At 42.7% G+C, this 22,747-nt stretch overlaps 1 protein-coding gene across 7 annotated transcripts in view; it reads right to left on the bottom strand.

The window, feature by feature from the left end:
* The window catches only part of LOC129867202 (NT-3 growth factor receptor-like), a 300,196-nt gene that overhangs the window by 123,574 nt on the left and 153,875 nt on the right, over positions 1-22,747 (bottom strand). For all 7 annotated transcript variants that reach the window (XR_008761586.1, XM_055940439.1, XM_055940443.1 and 4 more), the window contains exons 8-10: positions 10,166-10,465; positions 6,276-6,290; positions 838-893 (exon numbers count right to left, since the gene is read on the bottom strand). Coding sequence is in view for 6 of the 7 variants with exons in the window: in XM_055940439.1 (XP_055796414.1) it covers positions 838-893; positions 6,276-6,290; positions 10,166-10,465 (371 nt within the window). In the remaining variant the exon portion in view is untranslated. The remainder of the gene's footprint in view (positions 1-837; positions 894-6,275; positions 6,291-10,165; positions 10,466-22,747) is intronic.

The following is a 22,747-nucleotide window of genomic DNA, read 5'->3' as shown; positions in this document are numbered from 1 at the left end:
CTTGATTAGTAGTGCAATGTACTACTGAAAATTAAAGGGAATGCATTTTATCATATGGTAATGTGCAGTAGACTATTGAGGTTTACATAAGTTACTTCAACAAAAAAAACTTTTAGGGCACTCTCTGCACATTAACAATGCCTCTATGTGCCGTTCTCCACTGGCAAAAAAACAATACAAAGATACACAAAATGAAGTGGAAGTCTTCTCTCCTCCCATGTCAATGCTCTCTTCCCCATTAAAACCTTAAAATGAGCAAATAATCTCCATCCAGTCAATTATGCAGGTTGATGTTTATTGTCATGAGTCTTCTTGTCCTGGAGGCAGAACTGAGCGATTTCCCCTTAAATAGGCCAGCTCAAAAGTCAAAATTGGCTATATTGTAAAATTTGATAAAATTAAAAATGTGCTTTTAGGTATTCATTTAAGGTCAGGGATAGACAGTATGGTTAACAGTGTGGTTAAGGTTAAAATCAGATTTTATGACTTTGTGGCTGTGCCAGCTAGTGACCACTCTGCAGAGCTGCTTCCAGAACAAGATTCCTGACGAAAAAAAACACTAACCTGTACCAATTACAGCACAAAGATGAGCGAAATTACATTCTTAAGAAGTTGTTAAACACAGTGGCCACAAGGGAAAAGGCAGATAGGAGGGAGCTACAAGGCAAGGGAGTGAAAAATAAAAGGAAAATAAACAGATTAAAATAGCTGAAACTAAAGCCTCCTTTTTGTTGTTGTTCCCAGGAAAAAGAAGATGTTTATGTGCTGTATGCAGGCTGTAGCTCCACTAGGTTTAAACAGCCACTTAGTACAGCACCACAGTGTTCTCAAACTCACCCCGAACGTGTCCTCCTCGGGCCTGTGTGTTACTGTGATGGTCGGTGTAGGAGTCCCTGTGAAGAAGAACAAAGAACATATTGGTCCTATTTATGAAAGTACTGACTGACAACCTTGAGTTATACTGTATGTTCTGTATAGTATATCCTGAAACATAACATGCAGTCTACACTATAATTCTGAACAAGCCATAGGCATGAAGATTAACATTCAGAGTTGTAATCCGTGATGGCAGGGTAGAAGGGTGGGTATGGCCTACAGCTGGGATCATCAACTACATTCAGCCACGGGCCATTCAGCCCATTTCAAGTTTTGCTTACATGTGTATACGATCAAATACACTGTGTACAAAACATTAAGAACACCTGCTCTTTCTATGACAGACTGACCAGGTGAATCCAGGTGAAAGCTATGCTCCCTTATGATGCCACAATCAGTGTAGATGAAGTGGAGGAGGCAGGTTAAAGAATGTTTTTTTAGCCTTGAGACATGGATTGTGCATGTGTGCCATTTAGAGGGTGAATGGGCAAGACAAAAGATGTAAGTGCCATTGAACAGGGAATGATAGTATGTGTCAGGCGCACCACAGCTGGGTTTTACATGCTCAACAGTTTCCTGTGTGTATCAAGAATGGTCCACCAACCAAAGGACATCCAGCCAACTTGATACAACTGTGGGAAGCATTGGAGTCATCATGGGCCAGCATCCCTGTGGAACGCTTTCGACACCTTGTAGAGTCCAACCCGAAGGCAAAAGGTTGGGGTACAACTCAATATTAGGAAGGTGTTAATGTTTTGTACACTCTGTGTATTATGTGTGCGAACAGATCCACCCCCCCTACCCAAAAAAATGTTTTTTTGGAGCTGATTTGCTGGTGTTTTCAGTCTTTTATGTCCAACAATAAACGTTTTCACATACTTTTATGTCCAACCCTGAGCTCCAGTATGTACCAGATGAAAGAATTACAGCGCAGACCCACAATCCATGCAGCTAACTGATGTTATGCTTAATGCTTTATAAACTGTGTAGTGTTAGTTGGGTTGTTGCCCTTCACAGCTCTGCTTCCATTTCTGATAAACTGAGACCTTTTCTAGTCTCTCCTCATCTGTTTCCACTTCTATGGAGACACTAATTCCCCTGGGTTTCCCTCCCATCATGCTCTCTGCTAACAGGCCACAGTGTGGTGAAGTGTAGAGGAGTGGAACAGAATAGAACAGAACTGTGCTGAGTGTATCTGACAAACCCATCTGTCCTTTTCTGCCTGCCCTCTTCCTCTCCCTGTCTTCCTACCACCAAGTACACTCATCCAACATCATTTCCAGCCCTGACAGTAACAATCTGTCACTCTCTCCCGACCGCATTCAGGATTTATTATGCATGGAATATCCCAATGAAGCTCCGGCATGATGTCAATTTGAGGGCCTGGGGATGAAGATCAGTGGTTGTGCGTGCCTCTACATTTAACTCCTAAATTAGAACAGATTAAAGACTAAATGAAAATGCCCTTCTAGAGCCTGTTGGTCCTTCAACGAGAGAGGCGTCTAGCTATAACCTTGAGTCCTACTCAGCAAATGTAGGCAGTGTATGGTAGGAACAACTGTTTGGAATTAGGGTAGTAAATATCAGAAGATTTACATGAAATCAAATGTAAGCTCCCATTACCATTTTGTCACTGTTTATTAAATAGATGTCATGGTACTATTTATGTCATGGTACTTCAGGTAACAGCCAAAATATAGGAATCACTTGAGTAAATGAGGGATACAAAGACTATTGAAAGCAGGTGCTTCCACACAGGTGTGGTTCCTGAGTTAATTAAGAAATTAACATCCTATCATGTTTATGGTCATGTATAAAAATGCCCAGTTGCCCATTATTTTGGCTACCATGGCTAGAAGAAAAGATCTCAGTGACTTTGAAAGAGGGGTCTCAAAGGAGCATAGGAGGTTAAAGTGTACAGTCGTGGCCAAAAGTTTTGAGAATGACACAAATATTAATTTTCAAGTCTGCTGCCTCAGTTTGTATGATGGCAATTGGCATATACTCCAGAATGTTATGAAGAGCGATCAGATGAATTGCAAAGTTCCTCTTTGCCATGCAAATGAACTGAATTCACCCCCAAAAATTCCACTGCATTTCAGCCCTGCCACAAAAGGAACAGCTGACATGTCAGTGATTCTCTCGTTAACACAGGTGTGAGTGTTGATGAGGACAAGGCTGGAGATCACTCTGTCATGCTGATTGAGTTCAAATAACATGCTGGAAGCTTCAAGAGGAGGGTGGTGCTTGGAATCATTGTTCTTCCTCTGTCAACCTTTGTTACCTGCAAGGAAACACGTGCCGTCATCATTGCTATGCACAAAAAGTGCTTCACAGGCAAAGCTATTGCTGCCAGTAAGATTGCACCTAAATCAACCATTTATCGGATCATCAAGAACTTCAAGGAGAGCGGTTCAATTGTTGTGAAGAAGGCTTCAGGGCGCTGATGAAAGTCCAACAAGTACCAGGACCGTCTCCTAAAGTTGATTCAACTGCGGGATCGGGACACCACCAGTACAGAGTTTGCTCAGGAATGGCAGCAGGCAGATGTGAGTGCATCTGCACGCACAGTGAGGCGAAGACTTTTGGAGGATAGCCTGGTGTCAAGAAGGGTAGCAAAGAAGCCACTTCTCTCCAGGACAAACATCAGGGACAGACTGATATTCTGCAAAAGGTACAGTGATTGGACTGCTGAGGACTGGGGTAAAGTCATTTTCTCTGATGAATTCCCTTTCCGATTGTTTGGGGCATCCGGAAAAAAGCTTGTCCGGAGAAGACAAGGTGAGCGCTACCATCAGTCCTGTGTCATGCCAACAGTAAAGCATCCTGAGACCATTCATGTGTGGGGTTGCTTCTCAGTCAAGGGAGTGGGCTCACTCACAATTTTGCCTAAGAACACAGCCATGAATAAAGAATGGTACCAACACATCCTCAGAGAGCAACTTCTCCCAACCATCCAAGAACAGTTTGGTGAAGAGCAATGCCTTTTCCAGCATGATGGAGCACCTTTCCATAAGGCAAAGTAATAACTAAGTGGTTCGGGGAACAAAACATTGATATTTTGGGTCCATGGCCAGGAAACTCCCCAGACCTTTGTCCCATTGAGAACTTGTGGTCAATCCTCAAGAGGCAGGTGAAAAAACAAAACCCACTCCAAGCATTGATTATGCAAGAATGGGCTGCCATCAGTCAGGATGTGGCCCAGAAGTTAATTGACAGCATGCCAGGGCAGATTGCAAAGGTCTTGAAAAAGGGTCAACACTGCAAATATTGACTCTTTGCGTGAACTTCATGTAATTGTCAATAAAAGCCTTTGACACTTATGAAATGCTTGTAATTATATCAGTATTCCGTAGTAACATCTGACAAATATCTAAAGACACTGAAGCAGCAAACTTTGAAAATGAATATGTCATTCTCAAAACGTTTGGCCACGACTGTATATACAGTGGGGAGAACAAGAATTTGACACTGCCGATTTTGCAGGTTTTCCTACTTACAAAGCATGTAGAGGTCTGTAATTTTTATCATAGGTACACTTCAACTGTGAGAGACGGAATCTAAAACAAAAATCCAGAAAATCATATTGTATGATTTTTAAATAATTAATTTGCATTTTATTGCATGACATAAGTATTTGATACATCAGAAAAGCAGAACTTAATATTTGGTACAGAAACCTTTGTTTGCAATTACAGAGATCATACGTTTCCTGTAGTTCTTGACCAGGTTTGCACACACTGCAGCAGGGATTTTGGCCCACTCCTCCATACAGACCTTCTCCAGATCCTTCAGGTTTCGGGGCTGTCGCTGGGCAATACTGACTTTCAGCTCCCTCCAAAGATTTTCTATTGGGTTCAGGTCTGGAGACTGGCTAGGCCACTCCAAGACCTTGAGATGCTTCTTACGGAGCCACTCCTTAGTTGCCCTGGCTGTGTGTTTCGGGTCGTTGTCATGCTGGAAGACCCAGCCACGACCCATCTTCAATGCTCTTACTGAGGGAAGGAGGTTGTTAGCCAAGATCGACGACGTTCGTTACACCTCCATGCTTCACGGTTGGGATGGTGTTCTTGGGGTTGTACTCATCCTTCTTCTTCCTCCAAACACGGCGAGTGGAGTTTAGACCAAAAAGCTCTATTTTTGTCTCATCAGACCACATGACCTTCTCCCATTCCTTCTCTGGATCATCCAGATGGTCATTGGCAAACTTCAGACGGGCCTGGACATGCGCTGGCTTGAGCAGGGGGACCTTGCATGCGCTGCAGGATTTTAATCCATGACGGCGTAGTGTGTTACTAATGGTTTTCTTTGAGACTGTGGTCCCAGCTCTCTTCAGGTCATTGACCAGGTCCTGCCGTGTAGTTCTGGGCTGATCCCTCACCTTCCTCATGATCATTGATGCCCCACGAGGTGAGATCTTGCATGGAGCCCCAGACCGAGGGTGATTGACCGTCATCTTGAACTTCTTCCATTTTCTAATAATTGCGCCAACAGTTGTTGCCTTCTCACCAAGCTGCTTGCCTATTGTCTTGTAGCCCATCCCAGCCTTGTGCAGGTCTACAATTTTATCCCTGATGTCCTTACACAGCACTCTGGTCTTGGCCATTGTGGAGAGGTTGGAGTCTGTTTGAGTGTGTGGACAGGTGTCTTTTATACAGGTAACGAGTTCAAACAGGTGCAGTTAATACAGGTAATGAGTGGAGAACAGGAGGGCTTCTTAAAGAAAAACTAACAGGTCTGTGAGAGCCGGAATTCTTACTGATTGGTAGGTGATCAAATACTTATGTCATGCAATAAAATAAAAATGAATTACTTAAAAATCATACAATGTGATTTTCTGGATTTTTCACAGACTCTCACAGTTGAAGTGTACCTATGATAAAAATTACAGACCTCTACATGCTTTGTAAGTAGGAAAACCTGCAAAATCGTCAGTGTATCCAATACTTGTTCTCCCCACTGTATGTGTGCGTCTCAGTCACCAGATCTCAACCCAATTAAACATTTATGGAAGATTCTGGAACGTTGCCTGAAACATCATTTCCCACCACCATCAACAAAGCACCAAAATGATGGACTGTCTCATGGAAGAATGGTGTCGCATTCCTCCAATAGAGTTCCAGACAGTTGTATAATCTAAGCTAAGGTGCATTGAAGCTGTTCTGGCAGCTCATGATGGCCCAATGCCCTATTAAGATACTTTATATTGGTGTTGCCTTTATTTTGGCAGTTACCTACATTTATTGTTGACGGTCTTAAAATAGAAATCACTTACCATAACCCCCTAGAATCGTTTAAATCACGTTTTATTCAGCTAGAGACTTCCTGGTTCTTACATATAATGGTACAATTTGTCTTATGGTACTACTTCTTGTTGACTGTTTTATAAAATCACTTACCATAATCACCATAATCTGTAGGAAAAGAAGACAGAAAAGGATTCGTCAGTGATGTATTCAACAAATGTAGGCATGTTTAAAGAAGAAAATGTTTTACTTTACTACTGGTCAACAAATACACTATTTATACAAAGTATGTGGACACCCCTTCAAATGTTTGGATTCGGCTATTTCAGCCACTGCCGTTGCTGACAGGTGTATAAAATCGAGCACACAGCCATGCAATCTCTATAGACAAACCTTGGTAGTAGAATGGCCTTACTGAAGAGCTCAGTGACTTTCAACGTGGCACCGTCATAGGATGCCACCTATCCAACAAGTCATTTAGTCAAATGTCTTCCCTGCTAGAGCTGCCACGGTTAACTGTGAATGCTGTTATTGTAAAATAGAAACGTCTAGGAGCAACAATGACTCAGCCACAGGGTGGTAGGCCACACAAGCTCACAGAACGGGACCGCCAAGGGCTTGAAGCGCGTAGTGCGTAAAAATCGCCTGTCCTCAGTTGCAACACTCACTATCGAGTTCCAAACTGCCTCTGGAACAAAAGTCAGCACAATAACTGTTCCTCAGGAGCTTCATGACATGGCAGAGCAGCCGCACACACGCCTAAGATCACCATGCGCAATGCCAAGCATTGGCTGTAGTGGTGTAAAGCTCGCCGCAATTGGACTCGAGCAGTGGAAACGCGTTCTCTGGAGTGATGAATCATGCTTCACCATCTGGCAGTCCGAATGACAAATCTGGGTTTGGCAGATGCCAGGAGATGCTACTTGCCCGAATGCATAGCGCCAACTGTAAAGTTCGGTGGAGACAGAATAATGGTCTGGGGCTGATTCTCATGGTTCGGGCTAGGCCCCTTAGTTCCAGGGAAGGAACATCTTAAAGCTACAGCATATAATGACATTCTAAACGATTCTGTGCTTGTTTGTGGCAACAGTTTGGGGACGGCCCTTTCCTGTTTCAGCATGACAATGCCCCCGTGCACAAAGTGAGGTCTATACAGAAATGGTTTGTTGAGATCGGTGTGGAAGAACTAGACTGGCCTGCACAAAGCCCCTTTGGAATTAATTGGAATGCCGACTGTGAGCCAGGCCTAATCGCCTAACATCAGTGCCTGACCTCACTAATGCTCTTGTGGCTGAATGGAAGCAAGTCCCCGCAGCAATGTTCCAAAATCTAGTGAATAGCCTTCCTATAATAGTGGAGGCTGTTACAGCAGCAAAGGGGGGACCAACTCCATATTAATGCCCATCATTTTGGAATGAGATGTTTGAGCAGGTGTCCACATACTTTGGGTCATGTAGTGTATATCTAAATGTGTTTACTAGGTTTCTACACTTGAGCTGATCCAACTTGGGCTGTCATGGAGTTACAGTCAAGCCTTTCAACATTTCCTGTCTCGTTACTGTGCTCTCCACTGCCTATGAACCTCGGCATCCATGTGTTGAATCCCATTATCATGAGATCCCTTAAAATCGGGTCCCAATTCCGAAATCACTTTAGCCTTTACCAAGAAAGCTGCTTCTTCCCGTTAACATCCAATCATCTTTCACAGCATTGCAAGTCTGCATTCGAATTCTGGCATAAGATCTGTATTTTTTTGTTGATAACACATTTTCCTCAACCCTTGATTGGGGTCGGGTGTGTTGGATGCTGGGGCTGGGGTGTGCCACTTTGGGTCACCGGACCAGGATTCAGGGGCACTGTTATAAGCCAAATCATCAAATCAAATTTATATACATCAGCCGATGTCACAAAGTGCTGTACAGAATCCCAGCCTAAACCCCCAAACAGCAAGCAATGCAGGTGTAGAACTCCCAAGAAAGGCCAGAACCTAGGAAGAAACCTAGAGAGGAACCAGGCTATGAGGGGTGGCCGGGTGGAGATGATAACAGAACATGGCCAAGATGTTCACATTTTGTTGGAGCTGCTAATAGAAAACAGTTTTAATGTCAGCAGTGCTGTTGTAATTACCATTGTATTACTATTATTGTTATTATTTATTGCTATTGTTTTTGTACTCTCTTGGTATGATGCCTTGACAGGGAGGGTCGCGAGATGGGTAGGGGGGTGAAGGACTGGGGATGTTGTACTGTTCTAAATGTCTCTACGCTCTTACATTTGAAAATCTACATATAAAGCATTTAAAATCAAAAAGAAGAACACAAAGTAACATCACCAATAATATCGTATCTTCACCTCCACACTACCGGTCAAAAGTTTTAGAACACCTACTCATTCAAGGGTTTTTCTTTGAAATAACACATATTATATTTTATTTTTATTTATTTGAAATAACACATATGGAATCATGTAGTAACCAAAAAAGTGGTAAACAAATTTAAAAATATATATATATTTGAGATTATTCAAATAGCCACCCTTTGCCTTGATGACAGCTTTGCACACTCTTGGCATTCTCTCAACCAGCATCACCTGGAACACTTTTCCAACAGTCTTGAAGGAGTTCTCACATATGCTGGGCACTTGTTGGCGGCTTTTCCTTCACTCTGCAGTCCAATTTATAAAATAGACCTTTCACATCCTGGAGGTGTGTTGGGTCATTGTTCTGTTGAAAAATAAATTATAGTCCCACTAATGCCCAATCCAGATGAGATGGCGTATCGCGGCGGAATGCTGTGGTAGCCATGCTGGTTAAGTGTGCCTTGAATTCTAAATATATCACTGACAGTGTCACCAGCAAAGCACCCCCACACCATCACACCTCCTCCATGCTTTACGGTTGGAAATACACATGCGGAGATCATCAGTTCACCCAAACCGCATCTCACAATGACACGGTGGTTGGAACCAAACATCTCCAAATTGGACTCCAGACCAAAGGACAAATTTTCACCGGTCTAATGTCCATTGCTCGTGTTTCTTGGCTCAAGCAAGTCTCTTCTTCTTATTGGTGTCCTTTAGTAGTGGTTTCTTTGCAGCAATTCGACCATGAAGGCCCGTTTACCACAGTATTCCATGAACAGTGGATGTTGAGATGTGTCTGTAACTTGAACTCTGTGAAGCATTTATTTGGGCGGAAATTTCTGAGGCTGGTAACTGTAATGAACTTATCTTCTGCAGGAGAGGTAACTCTGGGTCTTCTATTCCTGTGGCAGTCATCATAAGAGACAGTTTAATTATAGCGCTTGATGGTTTTTGCGACTTCTTGAAATTTTCCAGATTGACTGAAAATAATGATGGTCTGTCATTTCTCTTTGCTTATTTGAGCTGTAATTGCCATAATATGGACTTGGTCTTTTACCTAATAGGGCTCTTCTGTATACCCCCCCCCCCCCCCACCTTGTCACAACACAACTAATTGTCTCAAAAACATTAAGAAGGAAATAAATTCCACTAATTAATTTTTAAGAAGTCACACCTGTTTATTAAAATGCGTTCCGGTTACTACCTCGTGAAGCTGGTTGAGGGAATGCCAAGATAAAGGGTGGCTATTTGAAGAATCTCACATATAAAATATATTTTGATTTGTTTAACACTTTTTTGGTTACTATATGATTTCATATGTGTTATTTCATAGTTTTGATGTCTTCACTATTATTCTACAATGTAGAAAATAGTAAAAATAAAGAAAAACCCTTGAATGAGTAGGTGTTCTAAAACTTTTGACAAGTAGTGTACATAAATCCCATTTATTAATAGAGGTCTAACAGAAAGAGAGAATATCCTATATTCATCAATAACCCTGTTAATAAGTCAGTAAAACTTGGTTCTCAGTGACTCTCTTAACAGTTTTCAGCTCTGCTTCATCGATTCCACTGATCCATCCAATATCATGTTGGATTAATGAAAGGTCACAGGTATGAAGCTACTATATATCTGTACTATTATATACAGCATAGGTACTTTAGCTAGTATAATCTACCTACCGTCTGGAAATGGGGCGTTGAGGAAGTGTCCATACACTGTCTTGGTGGTGACTCCTAGGAAGTTGCTAGCCTCCAGAGTGTAGTTGCCGTTGTTGTGGTGCGTGGGGTCCTTGAAGTTGAGGCATCCCTCTAGGTAGTCCTGGTAGGTATCCATTTCAGTGCGGATATAGTCACTGGGGGAGATCTCGTTGTCCCGGTGGAACCAGCGCAGGGTGGGCTGGGGGTTGCCACGCACAGTGAACTCTATGCAGGTTTCATGGCGACGCTCGGGCTCATCCAGCTTCAGGATGGTGGGGGGGACTGTTGGGAGGGAGGACAGACAGGAGGAGAGGAGCGTCAGGTATGACAGATATGTGTTCTTTAATGTGTCAGCGTTAGGACATGTGCCACACACAACACAATGTTTTAGTTACACCATGTAGCCTTGTTCAGGAGCCTGCACTTGTTTTACTATGTCTGACGCAGGACAGAATCACACAATGTTCTATAGTTACACTCTGTACCCATGTATTTTCAAGTTTGTCTGCAGAGACTGAGTGGTTTGAAGGCCAATCATATGAACAGTGTTTTGTTGACATTTGAATCTGCTTCTAGGATGTGGCTACTGATGTAACGGCTTTCCTCCTCCTCTTCATCCGAAGAGGAGAAGCATGGGTCGGACCAATACGCATCGAGGTATGCAGTCATAATGAATTCATTTAAATGATATGAACACGAAACACTTGAGAATTACAAAATAACAAACGCAGTCAACAGACCTGGACACGAACTTACATATAACGTGAAGAACGCAATAACAGGAAAACTGACTACATAAAACGAACAAACAAACAAACAAACAAACAAAACCGAAAACAGTCCCGTGTGGCGTAACATACACTGACACAGACACAGGAGACAACCACCCACAAACAAACAGTGTGAAAACACCTACCTTAATATGGCTCTCAATCAGAGGAAATGAAAACCACCTGCCTCTAATTGAGAGCCATATCAGGTCACCCTTAACAAACATAGAAACACACAACATAGACTACCCACCCAAACTCACGCCCTGACCGTCAAACACATACAAAATAACAGAAAACCGGTCAGGAACGTGACAACTGAGCCCAGGAACATTGGTTTGTCTCCAGGCTTTTGGTTGAGTAGACACATCCACTCTGAACGATGGCGGCCAGACGCAGTAATAATATCATACCTCATAAAAGTGCCCACCACTTAACTTCACATCTATGTTAGAAGCTAACCATCTGCAAATCCAGGGCTTTGAATGTGGAAAAATGTTGGAAACAAGCAGCCTTATGTTGTCAACCAGAATCATGTTAATTTTCAAAGCTATAGCACACAATATTTTACAAGCAGTAGTTTTTTTTTAAAGACCGAAGAGTTTAGTCTGCTTTGTGTTTTCCTTATTGCCATGGACAATCAGATATCGTAGTATCGTGACAACCCTAAAATACACACTATATACACAGAGTACATGCCAATTTCCTCATTGTTGGAAATGCAAGGTCAAACACAGGGGGTCTCTGTGAAGATATTCAGGAAAACACCCTGAAAATGAGTGTTTGAGATAGAGGGGGTGTAGAAAGAGAGAGAGAGACAGAGAGAGAAAGGGTAGAGAGCTTAAGAGAGAGAGAGCGAGAGACATGAGTTTCCACCTGAGTTTGCAGATCTCATCATAATCTCTGGGAATCAATATGCATTGGATATGGAGGGAATAGTGTTGCACCCTGTTGGCCAACACCACTCAGTATGAATGTAAATGCAGGAACAACAAACGCTCCTCATATTACCCTGTTCTGCTATCCAGCTGAAGGAAACAATGTGGTCTAATAAGGGAACTTGACGATCAGTTAGCCTAACTAATCACCACAGCTGTTGACATTCTCTGTTTTAAGGCATTTCCAACAGACAAGCCAAGCGGCTGTTGAGATGATTGGTAATTACCAGGAAGGTTAGGAAACCAAAGAGCATGTGGCTTCATAAAGAACAACACAAACAAAAACAAATGGCTTTGCTGTGTTGCACCAGTGCACTGCCACTGAATAACTAGGGTCAGAGCCCCTCTCTCCTCGCTCGGCTGGAAAGCAATCATGCACATTATGTGATGAAACATTCTATGAATCTCTGCAATCTTTCACGTGGAGGACCACTGCCTTGTCATGGATGAAATATATACACATCCAAGGAAACCAACCCCCAGTAGAGAGACTTTCAGTAGTTTGAAGGCCAACCATATAAATGGTGTTTTGTTGACATTTGAATCTGCTTCTAGGATGTGGCTACTGACCACAGGAACATTGGTTTGTCTCCAGGCTTTTGGTTGAGTGGACACATCCACTCTGAATGATGGCGGCCAGACGCAGTAATAATATCACACCTCATAAAAGTGCCCACCACTTAACTTCACATCTATGGTCAATCTGTTAGAAGCTAACCATCTGCAAATCCAGGGCTGTGAATGTGGCATACAGAGATCATGTAAAGCATCAATCATATTCTGATTCACTGTTAATTCAGCTAAAATACACTAGGGATGTCACAATACCAGTATTGCGATTCTCAGAGGTATTGTGGCAAGGAAACAACACATGAAGCGGACTATATTTCCTGAGGAAAACAGTCCTAATGTTGGAAACAAGCAGCCTTATGTTGTCAACCAGAATCATGTTTATTTTCTAAGCTATAGCACACAATATTTTACATGCAGTAGGTTTCTTTAAAGACCAAAGAGTCTTGTCTGCTTTGTGTTTTCGTTGTTGCCATGGACAATCATATATTGTAGTATTGTGACAACCCTAAAATACACCGTGAAAATGAGTGTTTGAGATAGAGGGGGTGTAGAAAGAGAGCATCAGATGAAGAGAGGGGGAGAGAGAGACACAGAGTGTGAGAGCGAGAGAGCGAGAGTACATAGCCAACAATATAACATTTGAGATATCTACAGTTGAAGTCGGAAGTTTACATACGCTTAGGATAGAGTCATTAAAATTTGTTTTTAAACCACTCCACAAATTTCTTGTTAACAAACTATAGTTTTGGCAAGTCGGTTAGGACATCTACTTTGTGCATGACACAAGTAATTTTTCCAACAATTGATTGCAGACAGATTATTTCACAATTCCAGTGGGTCAGAAGTTTACATACACTAAGTTGATTGTGCCTTTAAACAGCTTGGAAAATTCCAGAAAATGATATCACAGGTTTAAAAGCTTCTGATAGGCTAATTGACATAATTTGAGTCAATTGGAGGTGCACCTGTGGATGTATTTCAAGGCCTGCCTTCAAACTCAGTGCTTCTTTGCTTGACATCATAGGAAAATCAAAAGGAATCAGCCAAGACCTCATAAAAAAAATTGTAGACCTCCACAAGTCTGGTTCATCCTTGGGAGCAATTTTCAAACGGCTGAAGGTACCACGTTCAGCAGTACAAACAATAGTACACAAGTATAAACACCATGGGACCAAGCAGCTGTCATACCGCTCAGGAAGGAGACACGTTCTGTATCCTAGAGATGAACGTATTTTGGTGCGAAAAGTGCAAATCAATCCCAGAACAACAGCAAAGGACGTTGTAAAGATACTGGAGGAAACAGGTACAAAAGTATCTATATCCACAGTAAAACAAGTCCTATATCGACATAACCTAAAAGGCTGCTCAGCAAGGAAGAAGCCACTGCTCCAAAACCGCCATAAAAAAGCCAAACTACGGTTTGCAACTGCACATGGGGACAAAGATAGGACTTTTTGGAGAAATGTCCTCTGGTCTGATGAAACAAAAATAGAACTGTTTGGCCATAATGACCATCGTTATGTTTGGAGGAAAAAGGGGGAGGCTTGCAAGCCGAAGAACACCATCCCAACCATGAAGCACGGGGGTGGCAGCATCATGTTGTGGGGGTGCTTTGCTGCAGGAGGGACTGGTGCACTTCACAAAATAGATGGCTTCATGAGGAAAGAAAATTATGTGGATATATTGAAGCAACATCTCAAGACATCAGTCAGGAAGTTAAAGCTTGGTCGCAAATGGGTCTTCCAAATGGACAATGACCCCAAGCATACTTCCAAAGTTGTGGAAAATGGCTTAAGGACAACAAAGTCAAGGTATTGGAGTGGCCATCACAAAGCCCTGACCTCAAGCCTATAGAAAATGTGTGGACAAAACTGAAAAAGCGTGTGACAGCAAGGAGGCCTACAAACCTTACTCAGTTACATCAATTCTGTCAGGAGGAATGAGCCAAAAGTCACCCAACTTATTGTGGGAAGCTAGTGGAAGGCTACCCGAAACTTTTGACCCAAGTTAAACAATTTAAAGGCAATGCTACCAAATTCTAATTGAGTATATGTAAATTTCTGACCCACTGGGAATGTGATGAAAGAAATAAAAGCTTAAAAAAATCATTCTCTCTACTATTTTTCTGACATTTCACATTCTTAAAATAAAGTGGTGATCCTAACTGACCTAAAACAGGGACATGTTTACTATGATTAAATGTCAGGAATTGTGTAAAACCTGAGTTTCAATGTATTTGGCTAAGGTTATGTAAACTTCCGACTTCAACTGTATACTTTTTGAACATTTTTGTAAGTGTAACATTCACTAATATTTCCCTTGTTTATTTCCCTTTTATTTATTGTATATTTAATTTGCTTTGGCATTGTAAACATGTTTCCCATGCCAATAAAGCCCATTGAATTGAATTGAGAGAGAGCGTAAGAGAGCGTAAGAGAGAGAGAGACTTGTTTCCACCTGAGTTTTCAGATCTCATCATAATCTCTGGGAATCAATATGTATTGAGTATGGAGAGAATAATGTTATACCTCTGTTGGCCAACTGCCTTGTCATGGATAAAATATTTACATCCAAGGGAACCACCTCCCAGCTCGCAGGCATCATTATTCAATACAATGGCCTCTGGGCACTGATAGAATGGAACTGCTACATTGGATAAAAGTAGGTCTAGTTATAGAATGGAGAGGATAGAATGGATAGGAGTACTGATAGAATGGATAGGAGTACTGATAGAATGGATAGAAGCAGTAATAGAATGGTGAAAATAGGATTACTGACAGAATGGATAGCATTGAATGGATAGGAGTACTGATAGAATGGATCGCATTGAATGGATAGGAGAACTGATAGAATGGATAGGAGTAGTAATAGAATGGTGAAAATAGAATGGATAGGAGTACTGGTAGAATGGATAGGAGTAGTAATAGAATGGTGAAAATAGAATGGATAGGAGTACTGGTAGAATGGATAGGTTAGAATGGATTGCATTGAATGTATAGGAGGACTGATAGAATGTATAGGAGTAGTTAACAAGGGATACAACAGGGGTGTCAAATATATGGCCCATTCAATCTGGCCCACGGGTCGTATGAGTAAAGAATTATAATAAATAATATAATTGACAAGAAATTCAGCCATCCAGCCACAAGAGCCTTAGTGAGGTTGGGCACTGATGTTTGAAGATTAAGCCTGGCTCGCAGTCTGTATTCCAATTCATCCCAAAGGTGTTCGATGAGGTTGAGGCCAGGGCTCTGTGCAGGCCAGTCAAGTTCTTCCACATCGATCTCGAAACTATTTTAGTATGGACCTTGCTTTGTGCACAGGGGCATTGTCATGCTGAAACAGGAAAGGGCCACCCCCAAACTGTTGCCACAAAGTTGGAAGCACAGAATCATCTAGAATGTCATTGTATGCTGTATCAGTAAGATTTCCCTTCACTGGAACTAAGGGGCCTAGCCCGAACCATGAAATAGCCCCAGTCCATTACACCAAGCTCCACCTGTTGGCACTAAGCATAAGGGAAGTTAGCATTTTCCTGATATCCTCCAAACCCAGATTCGTCCGTCAGACTAACAGATGGTGAAGCGTGATTCATCACTCCAGAGAGCGCGTTTCCACTGCTCCAGAGTCCAATGGCGGCAAGCTTTACACCACTCCAGCCGACGCTTGGCATTGTGCATGGTGATCTTAGGCTTGTGCGCGGCTGCTCGTCCATGGAAACCCATTTCATGAAGCTCCTGACGAACAGTTATTGTGCTGACGTTGCTTCCAGAGGCAGTTTGGAACTCGGTAGTGAGTGTTGCAACTGAGGACAAACAACATTACTGCGCTACGCGCTTCAGCACTTGGCAGCCCGTTCTGTGAGCTTGTGTCACCTACCAATTCGCAGCTGAGCCGTTGTTTCTCCAAGACATTTCCACTTCACAATAACAGCAGGGCAGAAATTTGACAAACTGACTGGTTGGATAGGTTGCATCCTATGACGGTGCCACTTTGAAAGTCACTGAGCTCTTCAGTAAAGCCATTCTACTCCCAATGTTTGTCTCAGGAGATTGCATGGCTGTGTGCTCGATTTTATACACCTGACAGCAACGGGAGTGGCTGAAATAGCCGAATACACAAATTTGAAGGGGTGTCCACATACCTTTCTATATATAGTGTACATGTATAGTCTATTCACTCTGTTCAGCTTGCTAACAGTCATTGAAACGAATGCTAGACAGTCAGGGAGCATCGGAAATTCAAAAGCTATGGATTAAGGACAAGTCTTAGCAAATTTTGACTGTGAGGAAATATAATACATTTGAAACATTTGAAGACCAAGGCAAAATTAGTTTGACACCTCTGGGCTACTATCTATAAGAGGGAGTTTATGATCAGTAGTCAGACATCAGAATGCAAGGGAGATTGCTTATTCCTTAAAGCTGGAACCCTTAGTTGCTACATCCATTTTTGAACTTATAAGGATATATACCCATTGATTCTCGAAGAATATAACTTATAAATGCCTCAATAGCTTAGTTCGACTGTCATACCCCATCAGAACCCAAAATACATGTTTTTTTATAACAATGTTTGTAAACAATGCGCATGTAAAAAAAAAAAAAAAACACTGAATAGCCTCAAAACATGGTTAAATCTGGTGAACTGCCTGTTCACCCCGCTATCATCCAGAAGGCGAGGTCAGTACAGGTGCATCAAAGCAGGGACCGAGAGACTGAAAAACAGCTTCTATCTCAAGGCCATCAGACTGTTAAACAGCCACCACTAACATTTAGTGGCCGCTGCCAACATACTGACTCAACTCCAGCCACTTTAATAATGGGAATTGATGGAAATTATGTAAAAATGTATCACTAGCCACTTTAAACAATGCCACTTAATATAATGTTTACATACCCTACATTACTCATCTTATATGTATCTGTATATACTGTACTGTATATCATCCACTGCATCTTGCCATCTTTATGTAATACATGTATCACTAGCCACTTTAAACTACGCCATTTTATGTTTACATACCCTACATTACTCATCTCATATGTATAGACTGTACACTATACCATCTACTGCATCTTGCCTATGCCGTTCTGTACCATCACTCATTCATATATCTTTATGTACATATTCTTTATCCCTTTACACTTGTGTGTATAAGGTTCCTGTTGAATCTGCAGACGTGTTGCTGTGCGTTTTGCTGCCAACTTTACTTTACTTTGCTAGCTGACAACTTTACGTTTTTTGTTTTGTTTCTGTTTTTAATTACCGTTTATATTTTTAGTTTTTCCATCGCAACTTTTTTCCCTCATTCAACTTTTTCACTCCGGACGCTTTATCTGGACATGGTTCGTCAACACCTTCAACAGCCGAAGCTAAGTAGTAACATTAACATGATGTCTTCTAATTGCAGTCGCTGTACTCATAATATACAGGAGAACGATCGCCTTACGGCGAAAATAGCTGTGCTGCAAGCCCAGCTTCAGACGCAATCGTTAGGCAAGGGTAATTTCAGTGTAGGAAAGGAAGAAACAGCGTCTGTGCCACCAGTAAGTACAGATAGTAACGTTAGTATAAATCCCCCCGCACAGTCCCCGCAGCCGGACAACTTTCTCATGGCTTCTGGAGGGAAATGCTGTTGGAATGCTCAACCGGTGTCGCTCATTCAGCCGAAAGAAACTTTCAACCGGTTTTCCCCATTATGTAGCGAGTCGGAGTCTGAGTCTGAGTCTTCTCTTGTCTCTACTCCTCCCGTTACGGGGTCTGAGACGCCGAAGGCTCCCACCGTTAGCTCTGACAAATTGAAAACCCTAGTCATTGGCGACTCCATTACCCGCAGTATTAGACTTAAAACGAATCACCCAGCGATCATACACTGTTTACCAGGGGGCAGGGCTACCGACGTTAAGGCTAATCTTAAGATGGTGCTGGCTAAAGCTAAATCTGGCGAGTGTAGAGAGTATAGAGATATTGTTATCCACGTCGGCACCAACGATGTTAGGATGAAACAGTCAGAGGTCACCAAGTGCAACATAGCTTCAGCGTGTAAATCAGCTAGAAAGATGTGTCGGCATCGAGTAATTGTCTCTGGCCCCCTCCCAGTTAGGGGGAGTGACGAGCTCTACAGCAGAGTCTCAGCACTCAATCGCTGGTTGAAAACTGTTTTCTGCCCCTCCCAAAAGATAGAATTTGTAGATAATTGGCCCTCTTTCTGGGACTCACCCACAAACAGGACCAAGCCTGACCTGCTAAGGAGTGACGGACTCCATCCTACCTGGAGGGGTGCTCTCATCTTATCTACCAACATAGATAGGGCTCTAACTCCTTTAGCCCCACAATGAAATAGGGTGCAGGCCAGGCAGCAGGCTGTTAGCCAACCTGCCAGCTTAGTGGAGTCTGCCAATAGCACAGTCAGTGTAGTCAGCTCAGCCATACCCATTGAGACTGTGTCTGTGCCTCGACCTAGGTTGGGCAAAACTAAACATGGCGGTGTTCGCCTTAGCAATCTTATTAGGATAAAGACCTCCTCCATTCCTGCCATTATTGAAAGAGATCGTGATACCTCACATCTCAAAATAGGGTTACTTAATGTTAGATCCCTCACTTCAAAGGCAGTCATAGTCAATGAACTAATCACTGATCATAATCTTGATGTGATTGGCCTGACTGAAACATGGCTTAAGCCTGATGAATTTACTGTGTTAAATGAGGCCTCACCTCCTGGTTACACTAGTGACCATATCCCCCGTGCATCCCGCAAAGGCGGAGGTGTTGCTAACATCTACGATAGCAAATTTCAATTTACAAAAAAAAAAATGGCGTTTTCGTCTTTTGAGCTTCTAGTCATGAAATCTATGCAGCCTACTCAATCACTTTTTATAGCTACTGTTTACAGGCCTCCTGGGCCATATACAGCGTTCCTCTCTGAGTTTCCTGAATTCCTATCAGACCTTGTAGTCATAGCAGATCATATTCTAATTTTTGGTGATTTTAATATTCACATGGAGAAGTCCACAGACCCACTCCAAAAGTCTTTCGGAGCCATCATCGACTCAGTGGGTTTTGTCCAACATGTCTCTGGACCTACTCACTGCCACAGTCATACTCTGGACCTAGTTTTGTCCCATGGAATAAATGTTGTAGATCTTAATGTTTTTCCACATAATCCTGGACTATCGGACCACCATTTTATTACGTTTGCAATCGCAACAAATAATCTGCTCAGACCCCAACCAAGGAGCATCAAAAGTCGTGCTATAAATTCTCAGACAACACAAAAATTCCTTGATGCCCTTCCAGACTCCTTCTGCCTACCCAAGGACGTCAGAGGACAAAAATCAGTTAACCACTTAACTGAGGAACTCAATTTAACCTTGCGCAATACCCTAGATGCAGTTGCACCCCTAAAAACGAAAAACATTTGTCATAAGAAACTAGCTCCCTGGTATACAGAAAATACCCGAGCTTTGAAGCAAGCTTCCAGGAAATTGGAACGGAAATGGCGCCACACAAAACTGGAAGTCTTCCGACTAGCTTGGAAAGACAGTACCGTGCAGTACCGAAGAGCCCTCACTGCTGCTCGATCATCCTACTTTTCCAACTTAATCGAGGAAAATAAGAACAATCCAAAATTTCTTTTTGATACTGTTGCAAAGCTAACTAAAAAGCAGCATTCCCCAAGAGAGGATGGCTTTCACTTCAGCAGTAATAAATTCATGAACTTCTTTGAGGAAAAGATCATGACCATTAGAAAGCAAATTACGGACTCCTCTTTGAATCTGCGTATTCCTCCAGGGCTTAGCTGTCCTGGATCTGCACAGCTCTGCGAGGGCCTGGGATCGGGAGAGACACTTAAGTGTTTTAGTACTATATCTCTTGACACAATGATGAAAATAATCATGGCCTCTAAACCTTCAAGCTGCATACTGGATCCTATTCCTACTAAACTGCTGAAGGAGCTGCTTCCTGTGCTTGGCCCTCCTATGTTGAACATAATAAACAGCTCTCTATCCACCGGATGTGTACCAAACTCACTAAAAGTGGCAGTGATAAAGCCTCTCTTGAAAAAGCCAAACCTTGACCCGGAAAATATAAAAAACTATCGGCCTATATCGAATCTTCCATTCCTCTCAAAAATTTTAGAAAAAGCTGTTGCGCAGCAACTCACTGCCTTTCTGAAGACAAACAATGTATACGAAATGCTTCAGTCTGGTTTTAGACCCCATCATAGCACTGAGACTGCACTTGTGAAGGTGGTAAATGACCTTTTAATGGCGTCAGACCGAGGCTCTGCATCTGTCCTCGTGCTACTAGACCTTAGTGCTGCCTTTGACACCATCGATCACCACATTCTTTTGGAGAGACTGGAAACCCAAATTGGTCTACACGGACAAGTTCTGGCCTGGTTTAGATCTTACCTGTCGGAAAGATATCAGTTTGTCTCTGTGAATGGTCTGTCCTCTGACAAATCAACTGTACATTTCGGTGTTCCTCAAGGTTCCGTTTTAGGACCACTATTGTTTTCACTATATATTTTACCTCTTGGGGATGTTATTCGAAAACATAATGTTAACTTTCACTGCTATGCGGATGACACACAGCTGTACATTTCAATGAAACATGGTGAAGCCCCAAAATTGCCCTCGCTAGAAGCCTGTGTTTCAGACATAAGGAAGTGGATGGCTAAAAACTTTCTACTTTTAAACTCGGACAAAACAGAGATGCTTGTTCTAGGTCCCAAGAAACAAAGAGATCTTCTGTTAAATCTGACAATTCATCTTGATGGTTGTAAAGTCGTCTCAAATAAAACTGTGAAGGACCTCGGCGTTACTCTTGACCCTGATCTCTCTTTTGACGAACATATCAAGACTGTTTCAAGGACAGCTTTTTTCCATCTACGTAACATTGCAAAAATCAGAAATTTTCTGTCCAAAAATGATGCAGAAAAATTAATCCATGCATTTGTTACTTCTAGGTTAGACTACTGCAATGCTCTACTTTCCGGCTACCCGGATAAAGCACTAAATAAACTTCAGTTAGTGCTAAATACGGCTGCTAGAATCCTGACTAGAACCAAGAAATTTGATCATATTACTCCAGTGCTAGCTTCCCTACACTGGCTTCCCGTTAAGGCAAGGGCTGATTTCAAGGTTTTACTGTTAACCTATAAAGCGTTACATGGGCTTGCTCCTACCTATCTTTCCGAGTTGGTCCTGCCGTACATACCTACACGTACGCTACGGTCACAAGACGCAGGCCTCCTAATTGTCCCTAAAATTTCTAAGCAAACAGCTGGAGGCAGGGCTTTCTCCTATAGATCTCCATTTTTATGGAACAGTCTGCCTACCCATGTGAGAGACGCAGACTCGGTCTCAACCTTTAAGTCTTTACTGAAGACTTATCTCTTCAGTAGGTCATATGATTGAGTGTAGTCTGGCCCAGGAGTGTGAAGGTGAACGGAAAGGCTCTGGAGCAACGAACCGCCCTTGCTGTCTCTCCAGGGCCGGTTCCCCTCTCTCCACTGGGATTCTCTGCCTCTAACCCTGTTACTGGGGCTGAGTCACTGGCTTGCTGGTGCTCTTTCATGCCGTCCCTAGGAGGGGTGCGTCACTTGAGTGGGTTGAGTTACTGACGTGAACTTCCTGTCTGGGTTGGCGCCCCCCCTTGGTTGTGCTGTGGTGGAGACCTTTGTGGGCTATACTCGGCCTTGTCTCAGGATTGTAAGTTGGTGGTTGAGGATATCCCTCTAGTGGTGTGGGGGCTGTGCTTTGGCAGAGTGGGTGGGGTTATATCCTTCCTGTTTGGCCCTGTCCGGGGGTTTCTTCGGATGGGGCCACAGTGTCTCTTGACCGCTCCTGTCTCAGCCTCCAGTATTTATGCTGCAGTAGTTTATGTGTCGGGGGGCTAGGGTCAGTTGGTTATACCTGGAGTACTTCTCCTGTCTTATCCAGTGTCCTGTGTGAATTTAAGTATGCTCTCTCTAATTCTCTCGTTCTCTCTTTCTCTCTGAGAACCTGAGCCCTAGGACCATACGTCAGGACTACCGGGCATGCTGACACCTTGCTGTCCCCAGTTCGCCCGGCCTTGCTGCTATTCCAGTTTCAACTGTTTCTGCCTGCGGTTACGAAACCCCCACCTGTCCCAGACCTGCTGTTTTCAACTCTTAATGATCGGCTATGAAAAGCCAACTGAGATTTATTCCTGATTATTATTTGACCATGCTTGTCATTTATGAACATTTTGAAAATCTTGGCTCTCTCTAATTTTCTCCTTCTCTCTTTCTT

This window comes from Salvelinus fontinalis, chromosome 12 (genome assembly GCF_029448725.1).
Source record: "Salvelinus fontinalis isolate EN_2023a chromosome 12, ASM2944872v1, whole genome shotgun sequence".
NCBI lineage: Eukaryota > Metazoa > Chordata > Actinopteri > Salmoniformes > Salmonidae > Salvelinus > Salvelinus fontinalis.
The sequence above is the reverse complement of the archived record's forward strand: the minus strand, read 5'-3'. Positions and strand labels throughout refer to the sequence as shown.